General features: G+C 43.5%; 1 protein-coding gene across 7 annotated transcripts in view; it reads left to right on the top strand.

Moving 5' to 3' along the window:
- Window positions 1-18708, top strand: part of PARP4 (poly(ADP-ribose) polymerase family member 4) — a 354633-nt gene that overhangs the window by 295242 nt on the left and 40683 nt on the right. For all 7 annotated transcript variants that reach the window (XM_075337413.1, XM_075337414.1, XM_075337416.1 and 4 more), the window contains 3 exons: window positions 3186-3272; window positions 7670-7723; window positions 18345-18446. In XM_075337413.1, coding sequence (XP_075193528.1) covers window positions 3186-3272; window positions 7670-7723; window positions 18345-18446 — 243 coding nt within the window. The remainder of the gene's footprint in view (window positions 1-3185; window positions 3273-7669; window positions 7724-18344; window positions 18447-18708) is intronic.

Here is an 18708-nt window from a genome sequence, read left to right as displayed (position 1 = left end):
AAATGTGTATTTAACTACAACGAAATACCCCTGTATTGAAGGTGTGTGCCGTCAACTATGCTATTCCTCACATTAAAAAAAAACTCCCCAATGTGCTCAGACTAGATTAGAGATAGATTATTTGCTTTGAAACAAGTCCAAGATCACAGCTGTAGACCACACTTGTGCTATTAGAGTAAGGACATAACAGATATAGTGAGGTCTAGAAATATTTGAACAGTGACTGAATCTTCGTGATTTGGCTTCTGCATGCCACTATTTTTGGTTTAAAATTAAACTGAGATGCAATTGAAGTGGAGACTTTCAGGTTTAATTAAAAGGATTGAACAAAAATATCCCATGAAACATTTCGGAATTTCAACCATTTTTGGACAAAGAAGGTAGAAAATCCAGCAAAGGTTATTCTAAAAAATATCCTTTAATTTATAATAAGAATAAAAACTTGGAATGGACATCCATCAAAAATACAAAATTAAAAACATATTGTACCTAACACATGGTATAAAAAGAAATAAATAAAAATTGGCGTAGGGTCCCCATCACAGATAAAGCCCACGGCTACAGGCTGCAGCCCCCAGCCGTGCGCTTGTCTTGGCTGTGTATCAAATAAGAGAAATCACGTGCGGCACTTTTCTTGTTTCAATAATTTTAAAAAACGACATGTGATCCCCTCCCCAATTTTGATACCCAGCCAAAATAAAGCCTGACATCTGGGGGTTGGTATTCTCAGACTGGGGAGGCCTATGGTTATTAGGCCGCCCCCCAGCCTAAAAATAGCATCCTGCAGCCGCCCGGGATTGTCGCATTCATTTCATAAGCTCCAGGCAGAGAATGAATGAGCCATGCAATGACCTGTGACACCACTCATGTTAGTTGTGGTCATGCCTGGAAGTTCCCACGGTGCTCCACCTGTGACCGCAAGTAACCTGACCTCAGACGACCACTGGTGACCTCATTAAATTCATTAAACTCCCCTGTATCTCCTGGCAGAAAACTGGAAGGGTTTTTTGCCAAGAGATGTAGATTTGGTGCATGAATATGGTGTAAAAATGTAATCATCAAATTTGCATCTCTTGGCCCCAAAATAAAAAAAAAACAAACAAGACTTATTTGTCTGCAAATTTCGTGCTGAAATTTGGTGCAGACATTTCAGCACCAAATTTTCACTTCCTGGCAGAAAACTGCACTAAAGTGGCGTCAAAAAACCCCCCGCACCCCCTTTTTTTTTGCATTTTTGGGCCAAACAAATGTAGATTTGATGATGAAATTTTCATCACCAAATCTACATCTCTTGGCAAAAAAAATACGGTTTTCTGCCAGGAGATGCAGGTTTAACATGAGATGAGGTCATTGACTTTACGGAGGTCACCTGAGGTTAGGTTACCTGCCATCACAGGTGAAGGACCTTCAGCTGTGACTGCAAATAACCAGAGAGACATCACCGCTGATTGCGCTGCTCATTCATTCTCTGCCTGAACCTCACAGCGGGCAGTCATGTTCCATGATCACGCGCAGACCTGAATCGTCATGGGACCTCATGTGGATTATGTCAGACCTGCAGGGGTGTTTTACAGGTTAAAAAAAGTGGTGAAAGAGGGTGTTTTTTTGTCTTATTTCAAATAAAGGATATTTTGCTGTGTTTGTGTTTATTTACTTTCACTTACAGATTTGTAATGGGGGGGTCACATAGACCCTCCCCATTACTAATCTAGGGCTTACTAGCAACTATGGGCTGTTATTAACCCTTATTACACGATTGCCATCGCACCAGCGCAATCGGAAAGAGCCGGGTTAAGTGCTGGGATTGTCGCATCTAATGGATGCGACAATTCTGGGCAACTGCAGGCTGATAGTTTTAGGCTGGGGGGAGGCCCAATAAGCATGGGTCTCCCCAGCCTGAGAATACTAGCCCCTGCTGTCAGGCTTTATCATGGCTTGACCGCATGCTGTTTTTTGATAATTATTTATTTAAATAATATTTTTTAAAAAGTCGCATGCGGTTCCTATTATTTTAATACATGGCCAAGATAAGCCAGGTATAAAAATAATATGGGGGACCCTACATCAAATAAATATATTTATTTTTACTGTACGATAGACCTGCAGACAGCGCCTGTGATTGGTTGCAGGCAGACACAGTCACACAGGCTGGGGGTGCGTCTGACTGCAATCAGTCACAGACGCAGGCGGAGAAATCAGTGCATATGCATGTGCAATAATGAGCGGCCCAGGAATTGAAGGAGAGGCCATGGGAGAGGTGCATAGCCGCGCGGGAGCAGTGTACAGCCGTGATGTAGCCTCTTTTTTTTTTTTTTTTTTTTTTTTTTCTTATTTCCTGAGTGCCGGATCAATACCCAAAATCCCGGGCCCGCCACTCTGGAACTTTTGAAGCTGCACGGATCCAGACTTTTTCAGTCCAGGTCCGCCCATCACTAGTTTTGGGTTCTGAAAAGTATTAAGGCAAAAACAAAAAAAGGTGTTGGGACATTAGGGCGTTTTTAGGTCTGGTCATTAAAGTGAATTTGTCACTAGGTTCATGCTTCTGTATCTGAGAGTCAGAGACCCTGATTTCTACGCTATATCATTTCCTTGGAATCTTGCTGTATTATTGATAAAACACTGTCTAATCTGCTGCGGCTCTGCTAGTCCTCTTAATGGTAAGTTTCCCGCCATGTAATCCTCCATACTTATAAGCTCTGGTTAGCCAAACCTCAAAAGTTTTTGTCTATGTTTTGTCTATGCAAAGTACAGTATATGCAGAAAACTTTCAATAAACATCAGGGGTGAGGCTAGACTGAGTTCTTCACTGAGAAGACTAGCAGAGCTGCAGCACAGAAAGTTGATTTATTTCAAAATTACTGGAAGGAACACAGTAAGTGACACTGCTAAAATGGGGCTTCCTGTTTTATGTTGCTCTCAGATGGGGTAGCATTAACCTATGACCCTTTTAACTGGTTAAAACCTTTAATGTGATGTAAGCAGTTACAACCTACCCATTGCCATCCTTAAATATATTTGCTCTTGTCTACTGTTACTGCTATGGGCTGGTTTGGTGTCAAAATGTCCAGTTACCAGACAATTGCGTCTGTGTTTTTGCTATGTATATGATTTTTGTAACTACCAACAGATCTATGTAAAATGCAGTTATTATACTTATAATTATTTTTGTATTATTTGGATTATAGGCAGACAGAATACGTTCAGCAAAATTTCATTACAAACCTGTTCCCAAAGCGGTGCCATTTGCTGCCCCACCACCTCCACCCCCTATGGTATGTATATGTGTGTTCACGTTGTGTGATAAATTTGTCCCATGATTGTACGATAGCAGAACAGTTACAAGCTTGAGGTGACATATTTAGCTAGAAAGGAAAAAGAACACTCCACTCAGGACAGGGCATGGTGAGGGCTCCATAATAGGCATTTTTAGGCAACAGCTGTGAATTCTCAAAAGGGTAAGCCCAAACTGAGAGGGATTGGTGAAGCCACAAAAGAACTGAAAAACACAATAGACAGTGGCTGCCGTGGTTTTTTCAATGATTGTTCAATCGGGCAGATGATTTTGCAGGAGAAGACATAATTTCTCAATTTTTAATTGTGAAAAATCCATTCTGCAAAATTTTGTGTCCCTTGAACAATTAATTAAAAAAAACACAGCAGCTACCTGCCACTCCATTATTTGGCCACACTACAGCTGGCCTTACTCTTAAAAAGGTGTGTTGTTGTCACGCACATGACTAACAAGGTTAAACCAGATGCCAAAAAAACCCAGAAGTTGTCACTACACACAGGGTACTCAGGGGTCACAATACAACAGAAGTCCCTATCGCTAGGGAGAGGGGAGCAGGGTCACCACCTGCACTCACCTGCGGCTGAACCATGCACTCCCTGCTGTCCCTGTATGGGTTCTTTTAACCGGTCACCTTCCACTGTCCTAAGCCATCATTTGCCCTAAACTGACCCTGGCTAGTGAGCAGGCCGATGAGATCAATAGTGTCGCCTCTATAATACAGAAATACAAGAGTAGGAAAACTGACAGGGGAAATAAACATGAAAAGGGAAAATACTCCAGGCAACTTCAGTGCAGTAAACACCACTGCTGTACACAACACAACAGACTTCTTCCAGAGCAAGCTCCTTCCAAAGTGGACCACATAGAAATGAGGATTCCATTTCTATCACAGGCATCAGCTGGTCAGGCACATGACCTTAAGTGAAGGGGAGTGAGCTCAAAGAGCTGCACCTGAGATTGAAAACTGTCAACACAGGAAGCTGCCAATTGGTGGTGAGGGTGGAGCTAGGTAGATCTCAGCAGTCAGAGATCAGGTAGATCTGCAGCAGATAAGACCATTTTTAATCAAAACTGCAATATCCAATCATTTTAAAACTGATTCCCTGATTATTTGTGGTTTTCTTTAAGTAAAAGTTTTGTCTTGTGCTATTCGTTGATGTTAACTGTACCAAGTTCATCAAAATGACAGACGCGGTTCAATAATGGGCTTTTTCTGTCAATTACTTTTAAATTTTGATTGATCGGACTTTTATGAACATGGAATTCTGCAACCAATGAACGTGAGTGATATGTGTGTGAGGAATGTGAGCACGGATCTCTATGCAAGCAATGGTAGATGGGTCACTCGCTATCCGCTTCTCCCATGCCTGACCAGCTCCCTGAAGTATAATGAGGAAGGACGATGCAGGGGATGAACTTCAACTTCTTTATTCACAATACCTTGGTTTCATGAGGTAGGCAGTCAGTAAGATGAAGGGATGGATGAGGGTAACAAGGTGGAGTATGTGAATGTAAACCTTAAGGGGTTAGAAATAAAAAGGGACTCACGCGGCGCCACTCTAAATGTAGTAATTCAAATCCATATGTTAGGGCCGGGTGGACGGGCAGACCCAGGAGGTGGATCCACTGGGCCGAACACCTCACTGAAGGCAAGGGGTCCGGTAGCCGGAGCACTACAGGTAGCAGGAGAGTCCGTTCAAGGAAGTGGAGTGTAGAAGTCCCTGGGACCACGGAGTCACCGAAGGTAGTCCGGGTGACGGAACTCAGGTTCGAAGGCCGAGATGTTGTCAGGCAGAGTCCGGAACCGATGGAGCGAGAAGACGGGTCACCACAGGGATCAGAGATGGTATGGACTGACGGGATGGCGGACAGTCACCGTTCGGGGTTCAGGAATCGTCAGGACCGGATGGCGAGGCAGGAGCGGCTCTAGGAGAGAGAGAGGTAAGTATACCGCAAGACACAAGGAGACCTGACTCCTAGCTTAGCAAAACACGAAGAACAGGCCCCGCCCACTTGGAAAGGATTCCCCTATATACCCTGTACCTGATTCACCAATATCCTGTTGGAGGACACTGGCCCTTTAAGAGAGGGTCAATGACCGCGCGCGCGCCCTAATGCGCATGCGCGAGGCCCGGGTGCCAGAAGCCAGAGCAGGGAGCGGTGAGCAGGAAGCAGGAGAGCCGGGCTGGGGCTGAGTAGCCGACGGGCGCCGGGAGCGGGGACCGGGCTGCCTGGGGACCGCAGGCGATGAAGCAGGAAGGCTGTGGAGCCGGGGACCGGGAGGCCTGGCACGGGAGCGGCGGAGCGCGGCCTGAGAGCGAGGAAGCGTGGCAGGGGAGCCGGTAAGCAAGGCAGGGGAGCCGGGGACCGTGGCACGGGAGCTGGGGAGCGTGACACCATAAATGTTGGTTATAAGATGTGCATAAATTGCACTCACCTTATTGCAAGTTGGATCAAACTCATAGGGGTACTTTGCACGTTGTGACATCGCTACTGCGATATCGTTGGGGTCAAATCGAAAGTGACGCACATCCGGCGCTGGTAACGACGTCGCAATGTGTAAAGCCTAGATGCGCCGATAAACGATCGCAAAAGCGTCGAAAATCGGTGATCAGTGTAGCATCGGTCATTTTCACCACAATATTGTTTTGAACTGCTTTATAAGGGGAATATATAAATATACTGTACAGTGAAACCTCGCTTAACGAGTAACCCAGTTAGCGAGAATTTCGCTGAACGAGCAAAGCTTTCTGTAAATCTGTAACTTGGTTCACAAGAAAGCTTTGCTGTACGAGCAAAATACTCACCGCACGCACTTCCGGTTCCGTACATCCACCGCGCTCTGACCCGCTCTTGCAGTCCACACAAACAAACACGCAAGCACACACATACAGTATTATGCTCACCTTACCTTCCATTCCATCGCCGGCCTCATGGTTCTTGTAGTTCGCCGGTACATCGCGACGAGGGAGGAATCCTTGTGGCGAACTGCAAGATCCAGGAGGCCGGCGATGGAACGGAAGTTAAGGTGAGCATAATATGTGTACCTTCCATTCCATCGCCGGACTCCTGGGTCCTGTAGTTCGCTGGTATAGGCTGTGTATTGGCAAGCATCACGACAAGGTAGGAACTTCCCCTGTCAGCCGCTACTCAAAGGCAGCGCGCTGGCCAATCAGAGGCAAGTGGCTCCTGCCTTTGCCGTCAGAGCTCTGGCAGCGGAAGCTCCTCCCTCGTCGTGATGGTAACCCGATACACAGCCCGTACTAGCGAACAGCAAGTCCCAGCAGACCGGCGATGGAATGGAAGGTAAGGTGAGCATAATATGTGCGTGCGCAATTGTGCGTGTTTGTGAGTCTTTGTACGTGTTTGTACGTGTGTGGAATGGCATAATAGAGGGCCAGGATGGGACATTTAACAAGTTGTGGAACAAATTGTCTGCATTGCAATGATTTCCTATAGGAAATCTTGCTTTGCTGAACGAGTAACTTGGTTAACAAGCACACTACTCCCAGAACGGATTGTTCTCGTTAACCAAGGTTCCACTGTACACTTAAAGGCACTTACTTATCCATCATGCAATACCATCTAAGAGGCATGTGGTTGGCTCAAATTTATTCTGCAGCAGGACAACGACCCCAAACATACAAAACAAAAAAATATATAGACAAGAGAGCATAGGATCGCAGCTGTTACTTTCTGTGAGGTAAAATATGCTTACAAACAAGAAGTGAAATGTTTTACCTCACAGAAAAAAAACAGCTTTGAACCCTTGTTGTGTTATCTGTATACTCTCTTTTGCTTCCTTCTGTGTCCAGGAGCTATGGTATGATCACACCATGCTCCTGCATGTTGGACACTGCCATTCCACAGTACATAGCAGGGGCACATATATAAGATTATCTCATTACAGGAACATTTTTTTTAATGACATTCATTTTGTGGAAAATTTTCTCAGATCTATTGATTAAAATGTTCTTTGATTGAGGGATAACCCCTTTAAATCAATTCCTATTGATCGGAACAAAACACTTTCTAAATATGTAAGGACTTTTTCAAAAAGTGTTATAGTTCTATATCACAGTAAGTGGCCAAGATCTATTGATTAAAATGTACTTTGTATGACAATCCCTTTATATTATATGTTGCTGTCAGAAATTGATAGCAGCATTTAAATGGTCAAATAGCAATGATGATAGCTTGCTATAACAAGCATACGCTGGGTGTGCAGCACAGCCAGCGCCTAACATGTGTAAAGCAATCTCCGCTATTGAGCCTACTCTCTAAACCCGACTCATGACGTATGCCAAAAATATAAACATTGCAGATTAAGGGTTTTAATAGGTTATTCAAGTCTTTCAAATATTTCTTTATTTCTAGGTCTCAGCATTGCAAAGACGTCAAATGAATATCCTCCCACCTCCACCTCCCCCGGTATGTATATTTGTGTTCACATTGTTTTGATAAATTTCTCTCATGATTCAATAGTAGTGAGACAACGACAAAAATAACACAATAGGTAACATATTGAAAAAAGAAGACCCTACTCCACTTGAAACAGGTCAGAGAATGGGCTCCATAAATGGCCTCCTTAGGCAACATCTGTGAGGGCTCCTAAGGGTAAGCCCAAACTGAGAGGTATTGGTGTCGCCACAAAACAACTGAAAAGCACAACGGATCGTGGCTGCAGGGTTTCTTTTTATTGTTCAATTAAGCGTATGATTGAGAAGGAGAATAAATAATTCTTCAAGGTTGTGATGGTGGGATATGGGGCGAGGTGTATCTTGCTGTACAAATTCCTATATTAAGCTTGGTTCACTGTCTTATTTGTACTGCTTCTGTGTACATTGTATTGTTTGTAAGTAATCACCCCCTATAGTGCAAGGTTATAGCCTCTTGAGGCGCTTCTGTCCCTGGGTGTGGGGGGAGGTGGGCCTAGAGACCTTTTTGCTTACCTGGGTCAGTCAGTCTACTTGAGAACTTTAAGGAAGAAGGATTGATTCTCTGGGAGAAGCTGGGACTTCTCAGAGAGATGGGGACATTTATGCCACTACTGGACAATTTTACCCTCTGTTTTGTGGATTATGTTATGGACCATTTGCTTTGCTTGGATTAAATGCTCTTTGGATTGTACCGCCATCTCTCGCTCTGTTGATTGTGTGATATGGGAGAAGGACCCCGTGACAAATATTGATTTTGAAGCTGTTCTGCAAACATCTTGTGCCCCTTAAACAATTAATTATAAAAATGCAGCAGATATCTGCCACAGCACTTTTGGCAACACTACTACTGTACCTTACCCTTAGTTCCTAGAATAGTTCCCAATTTGAGGAAGACCCAGCTGTGCCAGGGCTTTTGGGAGCCACCCTTATCCTCATTATCATGGAGGATGGTATGTACCATGTTATATTTTGGAGGTTGGTGGGTACTAAGCTCCGAGCCTATAACAGCGAGGAGCACTAAATCTGATGTTTCTTTTGTTTTCCAATGCATTTTTTTTTTAATCTAATCCATTGTGTTGGAATTTTTGGACTAACCACTAGATGACGATCCCAGCTTTCACACTGTATTTATGATGTATTGCAATCCATCCAATTCAAGTTATTAACCTGTATTGTTGTTATGCACATATCAACTCAAACACAGGTACAGAGAGAAAGTAAGCCTACCACACCCTACTGGTTCCTGTATAGACTAGAATAGCCATAGCCGCACTACTAAAAACCATAGCTTGGACCTGCCTCCCTGAAAGGCCATCGAGCAGTTTCTCATTCCTCCCGAGGAACTAGATGAGAGTTTACTACACACAACTAACCAAGATAAGGTTAGTGTGCAGGGGTACATGAAAACCCAAGGTGAGCAACTTAAAGAAAACCAACCACCAGGATATTCATATATAAACTAAAGCCAGTGCTATACTGGCGCTATAATGCTGATTGTAAACATACCTTTAGTTGTGAAATCTGATGTATACTTTCTGAAATACAGGCAAGTAAAGTTTGTGAAATGCACTTTTATTTGATGAGAGATGCAACAGAATATCTAATTGGTGGTTGGGGTTTTGCTTATTATTCCCGCCTCATCTGCCTGTCTGTCCTTCCTCCCCCTGTTTTGTTATTACACGGGGAGGAAAGACAGAGGTGGGAGGACAGGCAGGCAGACAGGGATGGAAATAACTAGCAAAACCCGACCCACCTATTAGCTATTCCGTTGCACCTCTCATCAAATAACAGTGCATTTCACAAACTTTACTTGCCTGTATTTCAGAAAGAATACATCCGATCTCCCAACTAAAGGTATGTATAGAATCAGCATGATAGTACCAGTATAGCCATTGCTTTAGTATATATAGGAAACTCCTGTTGGTTGATCCTCTTTAAAGCATGTTCACAAGGGGAAAAAAGGAGAATAATAAATACAAGCAAGGCTAACCTCCTATAAACCTAACAGAAAAGGAGAAGGGTGTAGGGGCTTCCAGACCTTGGACATACTGGTATATCCTGGCAGTTGCTGCGTGCACAGGAGCTGTGCACGTGTGATTGCTTCTGGGAACTCAGCTTACCTCACAGTCGAGTCCTGACCTGAAGAATAAGGCTATCTTGTCACGTTTAATATATGGTGAATGGCGTAAAAAAAAACCCAACAATTCCTGAATTGCTGTTTCTTATTGATTCTGCCTAAAAAAACAAATGGAATAAAAATGATCAAAAAATATTATGTGACCCAATATGGCACCAATAAAATCTCCAACTCATCCTTCAAAAAAAAATAAGCCCTTATATGACTATGTCAGCAGAAAAATGAAAAAAAAAAAAAAAACAAAACAATACTATAGCCTTCAAAATATGGTGATAGAAGAAAACTTTATTTTGTAAAAGAGCTTTTTTTAGTGTGAGAGTAGCCAAACCTAAAAAAAAGCTATATAAATCTGGTGTAACTGTAATCGTACTGACCTGAGGAATAAAGCAGCCCTATCACTTATACTGCAAGGTGAACAGCATTAAGAAAAAAAGCCAATTCTTCAACTACTATTGAATTGTTTATTTTGCCTCTCAAAGATAACAGTAAGATGTGGCTCACATTTATCCTTCTCTCTATGCTGAGCGCTTACGTCGGAGATTATGTGTAAATCTTTAAAAAAAAAAGCGTGATCCAGACAAAATTCCCAATAGAAAATTCACTGTAATGAGGCAGATGTAATCACTTTGACCTGCCGTCCATCTTTTTAGGCATGCACAAAAGCTTTATTCACCTTTGGAAAGATGGACACCGCTGAACAGAGGCCAATTGGAGTTCGGAGTAAAGGGTACTTTACATGCTGCCACATCGCTAGCAATCTCGTTAGCGATGTGAAATTCTAGATCGCAGGTGCGATCTTTTGAGATCGCACATGCGTAAAATGACCTATATGCGATCTCGAAAGAACGCACTTGCGATCTAGAATTTCACATCGCTAATGAGATCGCTAGCGATGTCGCAGCATGTAGAGTACCCTTTACTCTGTTGCCTCATTATAGTGAATGGCTCCAACGGGGGTTTCAGAGATCAGATATAAACTTTAATCTAAGTGCTCAGCCTAGAGCACAGGATAAATGTGAACTGATCCAAAATGTTGTGTACCCCAAATTGTCACCAAATAGCATTCAACTCAACCCACAAAAACACAAGTCCCCACTCAGGTCCATCATTTGTTAACATAAATATAGGGGACTTCCACATTACTGTTAGCACAAAGGCTTTTTTGCAATTTTTAACCCTGCAACAATCACTACGTTTGACTCCATGGGTGTTTTCCAAAGCCTAAATTGTCACTACTCCCGTAGATGAATTCTCAGTAATCTATTTTCCAAAATGCTGTTCTGGCACTTAGGGGCTCTTCAAATGGGGCCTGTAAATTATTCTAGGAAACTCTGTGTATCAAATCTCAAATGGCGTTACATCCCTCCCAAGCCCTGCCATGTTGCCAAACAATATTGTACAGTCACATTTGGGATATTGCCATGTTCAGGAGAAATTGTGTAACACATTATGGGCCTTTTTACCTATTCTCTTGTGAAAATTGGAAATTTAGGGATAAAAAAACATTTTAGTGGTAAAAATATAATTATTTTTCTTCACTGCCCAGTAGTATAACATTTTGTGACACACCTGTAGTGTGAACATGTTCACTGTACCCGTAGATGACTTCATTGAGGGGTGCAGTTTGTAAAATGGGGTCACTTGTGGGGTATTTCTGCTGTTCTGGTACCTCAGGGGTTCTGCCGATGTAACATGGCACCCGCAAACCATTCCAACTAAATCTGAACTTGATTATGGCGCTCCTTCCCTTCGGAGCTTGACACTGTGCCTCAAAAGTAGTTTTCAATCATATATGGGGTATTGGCAAACTCAGGAGAAATTGAACAACAAATTGTACAATCTACGTTATGTAAAGCCTGATTTACACCTTTCAATTAAGCATACGATATCGTATGCAATGTGACACGCCCCCATCGTATCTGCGGCACGTTCAATTTGTTGACCGTGTCGCACAATCGATTAAAAGCTGTCACACGTACTCCATACGACCTCGATGTGGGCGGCGAACATCCACTTCCTCGAGTGGGAGGGACGTTCGGCGTCACAGCGACATCACATGGCAGGCGGCCAATAGAAGCAGAGGAGCGGAGATGAGCGGTACGTAAACATCCCGCCCACCTCCTTCCTTCCGCATTGCCGGCGGGACGCAGGTAAGATCTGTTCATCGTTCCCGAGGTGTCACACACTGCGATGTGTGCTGCCTCGGGAACATTGAACAACCCGAAGTGTAATTTTTAGGAAATGAACGACGTGTATGTGATCAACGGTTTTACGTTCAATCGCAGTCGCACGTAGCTGTCACACGCTACAACACCACTAACGATGCCGGATATGCATCACGACGTGACCCCGCCGACACATCGTTAGATATGTTGTAGTGTGTAAAGCCCGCTTTACCCTTGAAAAAATGAAAACATTTGGGGTTAAAGCAAAATTTTTGTGGTAAAAATGTATTTTTTAATTTTCAAGGTTCAACATTATAAGATTCTGTGAAGCATCTGGGGTTCGACGTCCTTACTAATCATCTAAATAAATTCCTTGAGGGGGTCTAGTTTCCAAAATGGGGTCACTTATGGGGGATTTCCACTGTTTAGCACATCAGGGGCTCTGCAAATGCGACATGGTGTCTATCTATTCCAGACAAAATTCAAATGCCATTAGTTCCCTTCCGCTCTCCAAACAGTAGATTTCCAACACATGTGGGGTATCTGCATGCTCAGGAGAAATAGAACAACCAATTGTTAGGTGCATTTTTAATTTTTTTTTGCTGCCCTTGTGAAAATGCAAAATGTGTGTCTTCTTCCACATTGCTTTAGTTCCTGTGAAGCACCTAAGGGGTTAATAAATATCTTGGATGTGGTTTTGAGCATATTCAGTTTTTAGAATGGTGTCACTTTTGGGTATTTTCTGCCACCTTGGTCTCTCAAAGTCACTTCAAATGTGACGTGGCCCCTCTAAAATTTGATTATGTATATTTTGTTAGAAAAAAAAGAAATTGATAAACTTTTAACCCTTCTAACTCCCTAACAAAAGAAAAATATTTCAAAAATTGTGCTGATGTAAAGTAGACCTATAGGAAATGTTCTTAAAGGGAACCTGTCATCAGAAATTTCGCCCAAAAGCTAAAAGATTCCCCCTCTGCAGCTCCTGGGCTGCATTCTACGAAGGTCCCTGTTATTATTGTGCCCCATGTGAGACCAAAATAAAGCCTTTATAAAGTTCTACCTTTTTGTATGCAGCTTCTGTAAATCCGTCACGGGGGCGGGCTCTCTGCCGTCCGTTATTCTGCCTCCTGGTCCTGTATGCCGCCCCCATCGCTCCTTTCCATATCTGATGCACCGCCCACTGCTCCAGCCATCCCCGCGCATGCCCAGTGCCAGTCTCACAGGACTGAGCAGTGTGACCGCTGGTGACGTGTGCGCAGGCAAGTGATGATGGGCGGGGCTGTGACTGTTATCAGCAAGTACCCGGCCATAATCTCTTGAGCGCGCAAACCTCTCCAGCGTCACACTGAGCTCAGTGTAGATGCTAGACTGTATGGGCTGCTTCCAGGGATGACGTCCCTTTGTCATGTGATAGGGGCGTGTTCGAAATACTATCACATGACAAAGGGACGTCATCCCTGGAAGCAGCCCATACAGTCTAGCATCTACACTGAGCTCAGTGTGAATGCTGGAGAGGTTTGCGCGCTCACGAGATTATGGCCGGGTACTTGCTGATAACAGTCACAGTCCCGTCCATAATCACTTGCCTGCGCACACGTCACCAGCGGTCACACTGTTCAGTCCTGTGAGACTGGCACTGGGCATGCGCGGGGATGGCTGGAGCAGTGGGCAGTGCATCAGATATGGAAAGGAGCGATGGGGGCGGCATACAGGACCAGGGGGCAGAATAACGGACGCCAGAGAGCCCGCCCCCGTGACGGATTTACAGAAGCTGCATACAAAAAGGTAGAACTTTATAAAGGCTTTATTTTGGTCTCACATGGGGCACAATAATAACAGGGACCTTCCTAGAATGCAGCCCAGGAGCTGCAGAGGGGGAAGCTTTTAGCTTTTGGGCGAAATTTCTGATGACAGGTTCCCTTTAAGGGCATAAACATTCAAAGTTTGAAAATTGCGAAATCTAATCTTTTTTTTTGCCAAATTTCCGATATTTTCACAAATAAACTAAAAACAATTGTCCTAACTTTACCACTAACATGAAATTCAATATGTCATGACAAAGTTATCTTAAAATCACCCGGATCCATTGAAGCATTCCAGAGTTATAACTTCATAAAGTGACACTGGTCAGAATTGAAAAAATTGGCCCAGTCATAAAGGTGAAAACAGGCTGGAGGATGAAGGGGTTAAAGAGGTTGTCCCATGAACAAAGTACATTTTAATCAATAGATCTTGGAATAATAATTTCCACAATTGGATGTGGTTATATAAAAATGTCTCTGTGCTGAGATAATCTTTTATATGGGCCCCAGCTATGAGCTGTGTAATGACCGTGTCTGACCGTACAGGAACATGGTCTGATCATACCACAGCTCCTGGTCTGTGGAGAGCACAAAAGAGAGTATACAGACAGAACAGCATGGGATTGCAGATTCTGCTTTTTGGTGAGGTAAAACATTTCCCTGCCTGTTTAAAAAGATATTTTACGTCACAGAAAGCACAGCATGAGATCAGCCCATATTCTGTCTGTATACTCTCATTTGTGTCTTCCCCAGCCCAGGAGCTGTGGTATGATCAGAGCATGTCCTGTACGGTCAGACACTGCCATTACACCATACATAGCAGGGGCACATGCATAAGATTATCTTGGCACTTTCAGAAGATCTCTGATTTTCTCTCCAAAATATTTGGAATACTCTGAATTCCTTCAAAAACTGTGCGCAACTACTTTCAAGAATTAACAAAAAGCTAGCACTAAATGTGCACTACAGCACTAAAACATTCCAACTGTACTTATTATAAATATGAGTTTTTTGGCAAAAAATTGCAATTTCTTGAGCCACCCCGCCACTTCACGGCAAATCTCAGTTGGGGCAGTCCTAACCCTAAAATATTTTTATAAAATGTGCCAAACGGCCTCACATATGAATAGTAGAACTGCTCTTAGCAGCACTCACCTGGTCTATTTCAATCCCGTACCCATAGGAAGAAAGAGCTGTGGAAAAACAAGCGCAAATAGGGTCTTACCCCAATATGTGCGGGGTATGGGGGGGGAGTAAAATACTCACCAATTGCAGTTGTGAGAGTCACAACTACTATAGACGCATATAATATCGATCCAAGGCTGCAGCCACCAAAACGGCAGATAACAGAAAGCGAAGGAGAAAGGTGTTTAAATGCCGCGCCACTAGATCACTTGTGCAGACGTTCAGATCAATGTCACTTTATTATCATACAGGTCTACACGTTTCAGGAGCATCTGCCCCCTTCTTCAGGACCACTGGGTATAGAAATAACATCAAATCAGATTTGATGTTATTTCTATACCCAGTGGTCCTGAAGAAGGGGGCAGATGCTCCTGAAACGCGTAGACCTGTATGATAATAAAGTGACATTGATCTGAACGTCTGCACAAGTGATCTAGTGGCGCGGCATTTAAACACCTTTCTCCTTCGCTTTCTGTTAATTCCGTACCCATGACTGAATCATGGCTGTGGGCGGGACAGGTCCAGGCAAATGCTGCATGAAGTAAACAGCCTGTGGACAGGGCCTGATGACTGAATGTGAACAGTGACCAATCGCCAAAATCTAGACAGGTGGAATACATCCCAAACTGGGGTGCATAGCAAGGTGGGGGTCAACCACCGACCAATTCAATGAAGAAAAAACAAAAAGCCAGCACTAAATGTGCACTACAGCACTAAAAAATTCCAACTGTACTTATTATAAATGAGATTTGGGGCAGTACTATTTCATATGTGAGGCCGTTTGGCACATTTTATAAAAATAGTGTTAGTGTTAGGACTGCCCCAAATGAGATTTGGCGTGGAGTGGCGGGGTGGCTCAAGAAATTGCAATTTTTTGCCAAAAATCTCAAATTTATAATAAGTACAGTTGGAATTTTTAGTGCTGTAGTGCACATTTAGAGCTAGCTTTTTTGTTTTTTCTTCATTGAATTGGTCGGTGGTTGACCCCCACCTTGCTATGCACCCCAATTTGGGATGCATTCCCCCTGTCTAGATTTTGGCGATTGGTGACTGTTCACATTCAGTCATCAGGCCCTGTCCACAGGCTATTTACTTCATGCAGCATTTGCTTGGACCTGTCCCGCCCACAGCCATGACTCAGTCATGGGTACGGGATTGAAATAGACCAGGTGAGTGCTGATAAGAGCAGTTCTACTATTTCATATGTGAGGCCGTTTGGCACATTTTATAAAAATATGTTAGGACTGCCCCAAATGAGATTTGCCATGGAGTGGCGGGGTGGCTCAAGAAATTGCAATTTTTTGCCAAAAATCTCAAATTTATAATAAGTACAGTTGGAATTTTTAGTGCTGGAGTGCACATTTAGTGCTGGCTTTTTTGTTTTTACTTACAAGAATTGATGCTTGTTTTGAAGCCAAAGTGCGGTCACACCAAATATTGATAAAATTTAGATTTCTCTTTTTTGTTCATTTACTTTGAATTTTATTAATTGATGAAAATAAATTATCTTTTTTAAATGACTTTTACTTTGCAGCATTTTTTTCACTCCTGTCTAGACCTTTGCATAGCACTGTATGACTATAAGAAAGAAAAACGTTAATTAAAGTACGATGTTATTTTGAATACATTATCTTTAAAAAGTACCGGTCAGCAAAAAAAAAAATCAAACAAAAAATGGAATTTACTGCAGTGATTGTGCTCTTCTGCAGGTAAATACTTTTTTAAAGATCTGTGGTTTTGTAAGGAGAAGGTTGGGTTCAGGGAGGAAATGATGGTATATTGCTCCTGCAGCTGCTTGCTTCCAGTCCAGTGGGCATTACCTGGGACTGTAAGCATTCAGTGCTCTCTTCACAAATCGTATGCAGTAATCACTATACCTGCTCCTCGAGCAACATCTTATATCACTGACGGACAAAGACAGAAAAGGGGCCCTGCGCAAGAACAGTATATGGGCTTTTTTTAGCCTAAAGCCTGCTTTACACGAGTCGATCTATCGTACCCGCCCCCGTCGTTTTTGCGTCACAGGCAAATCGCTGCATGTGGCGCACAAACTCGTTTAACCCCCGTCACACGCACTTACCTTCCGGACGACCTAGCTGTGGGCAACGAACGTCCACTTCCTGAAGTGGGAGGGACGTTCGGCGTCACAGCGGCGTCACACGGCAGCCAGCCAATAGAAGCGGAGGGGCGTAGATGAGCGGGATGTAAACATCCCACCCACCTCCTTCCTTCCACATAGCCGGCGGGTGCCGTGGGACGCAGGTAAGCTGTGTTCATCGTTCCCGTGGTGTCACACGGAGCAACGTGTACTGCCACGGAAACGATGAACAACCGGCGCCATTAAAAATAAACGATATTTTGAAAGTAAACGACGAGTACACGTCTCACGATTTGTGAGCGATACTGCGTCGCTCGGAGGTGTCACACGAGACGACGTCGTGCGGTATGCCGGATGTGCATCACCAAAACCGTGACCCCAACGACATATCGCACGATATATCGTCTCGTGTAAAGCCCGCATAATAGTTGAGCACTATGCACATTTCCACCTGCTTTGTAGGTAAAAATGGACCCCTTACCTCTTGGGCTCCTGTGTGTCTCCACAGGCTGCACCAATGATATGTCCTTCCTATCTTACTTATCATATTCTGCAGATCAGGATGTCAGTCAAGTAGCAGAGATAGTAGTTACATCGAGCTCACTGTGTAGAGGGCACTGACTGCTCAGAGCCTCCAGTGGCCTCTTTGGCTTCTTCACTCCAGGCTAGGACTTCTGGCCCAACTACGCTTTGGACATCACTGCTTATCGTTCTGTTACTTGTTTGCTGAATTGCAAAAAATCCATATGCTGGAGAACACATTGTTGCAAAATTTTGATGAGAATTCAATTCTACTTTATTTTTATATAGCGCTAACATATTCTGCAGCGCTTTACATACATCAGGATCACTGTCCCCATTGGGGCTCACAATCTAAAGTCTCTGTGTCTTTGGAGTGTGAAAGGAAAGCGGAGAACCTGGAAGAAACCCATGCAAACACGGGGAGAACATACAAACTCCATGCAGATATTGTCCTTGGTGGGATTTGAACCCAGGACCCCAGCACTACAAGACAGCAATGCTAACCACTGAGCCACCGTTTGCTCATGTCTACTAATGACTACTTATGCCTGGTTTGGTATCAAAATGTTCGGAGTAACCAATATTCTTGCAAGTTCCTCCCGTGCTTTTGTTTTTGTATTATTTCTCTAAATACTAAGTGATCTCTATAAAATGCATTTGTTGTACTTAAAAGGGTTATCATTTTTGTATTGGTTGGATTATAGGGAGGCCGAGGAAGTCCATCAGCGATTTGTTCCACAGCTGACATGTCAAGATCGCAAAGTTTTCAGTTATCTCCAGCTCCATATCAAAAACCACGTTTCTTGGTATGTATATTTGTGTTCACGTTGTTTTGATACATTTCACTTACGATCGCATACCTCCCAACTTTTAGAAAATACAAAGAGGGAAAAATCATGCGGCGCTCATAGTGCACTGCAAAAAATCTTTACACCCCCATTTACTATTCCTTTCTACCATGGCAGCAAGAGATTTTAGAGGAGGTGGTGGCATCAAGAACGCTCAACACTGGACAGGACAGCAGTTCAGGACACGCTCAGTTGCACTGGACAGGACAGCAGTTCGTAG

This window comes from Anomaloglossus baeobatrachus, chromosome 2 (assembly GCF_048569485.1).
Source record: "Anomaloglossus baeobatrachus isolate aAnoBae1 chromosome 2, aAnoBae1.hap1, whole genome shotgun sequence".
Lineage (NCBI taxonomy): Eukaryota > Metazoa > Chordata > Amphibia > Anura > Aromobatidae > Anomaloglossus > Anomaloglossus baeobatrachus.
This window is presented reverse-complemented; position numbering and strand designations above follow the sequence as displayed.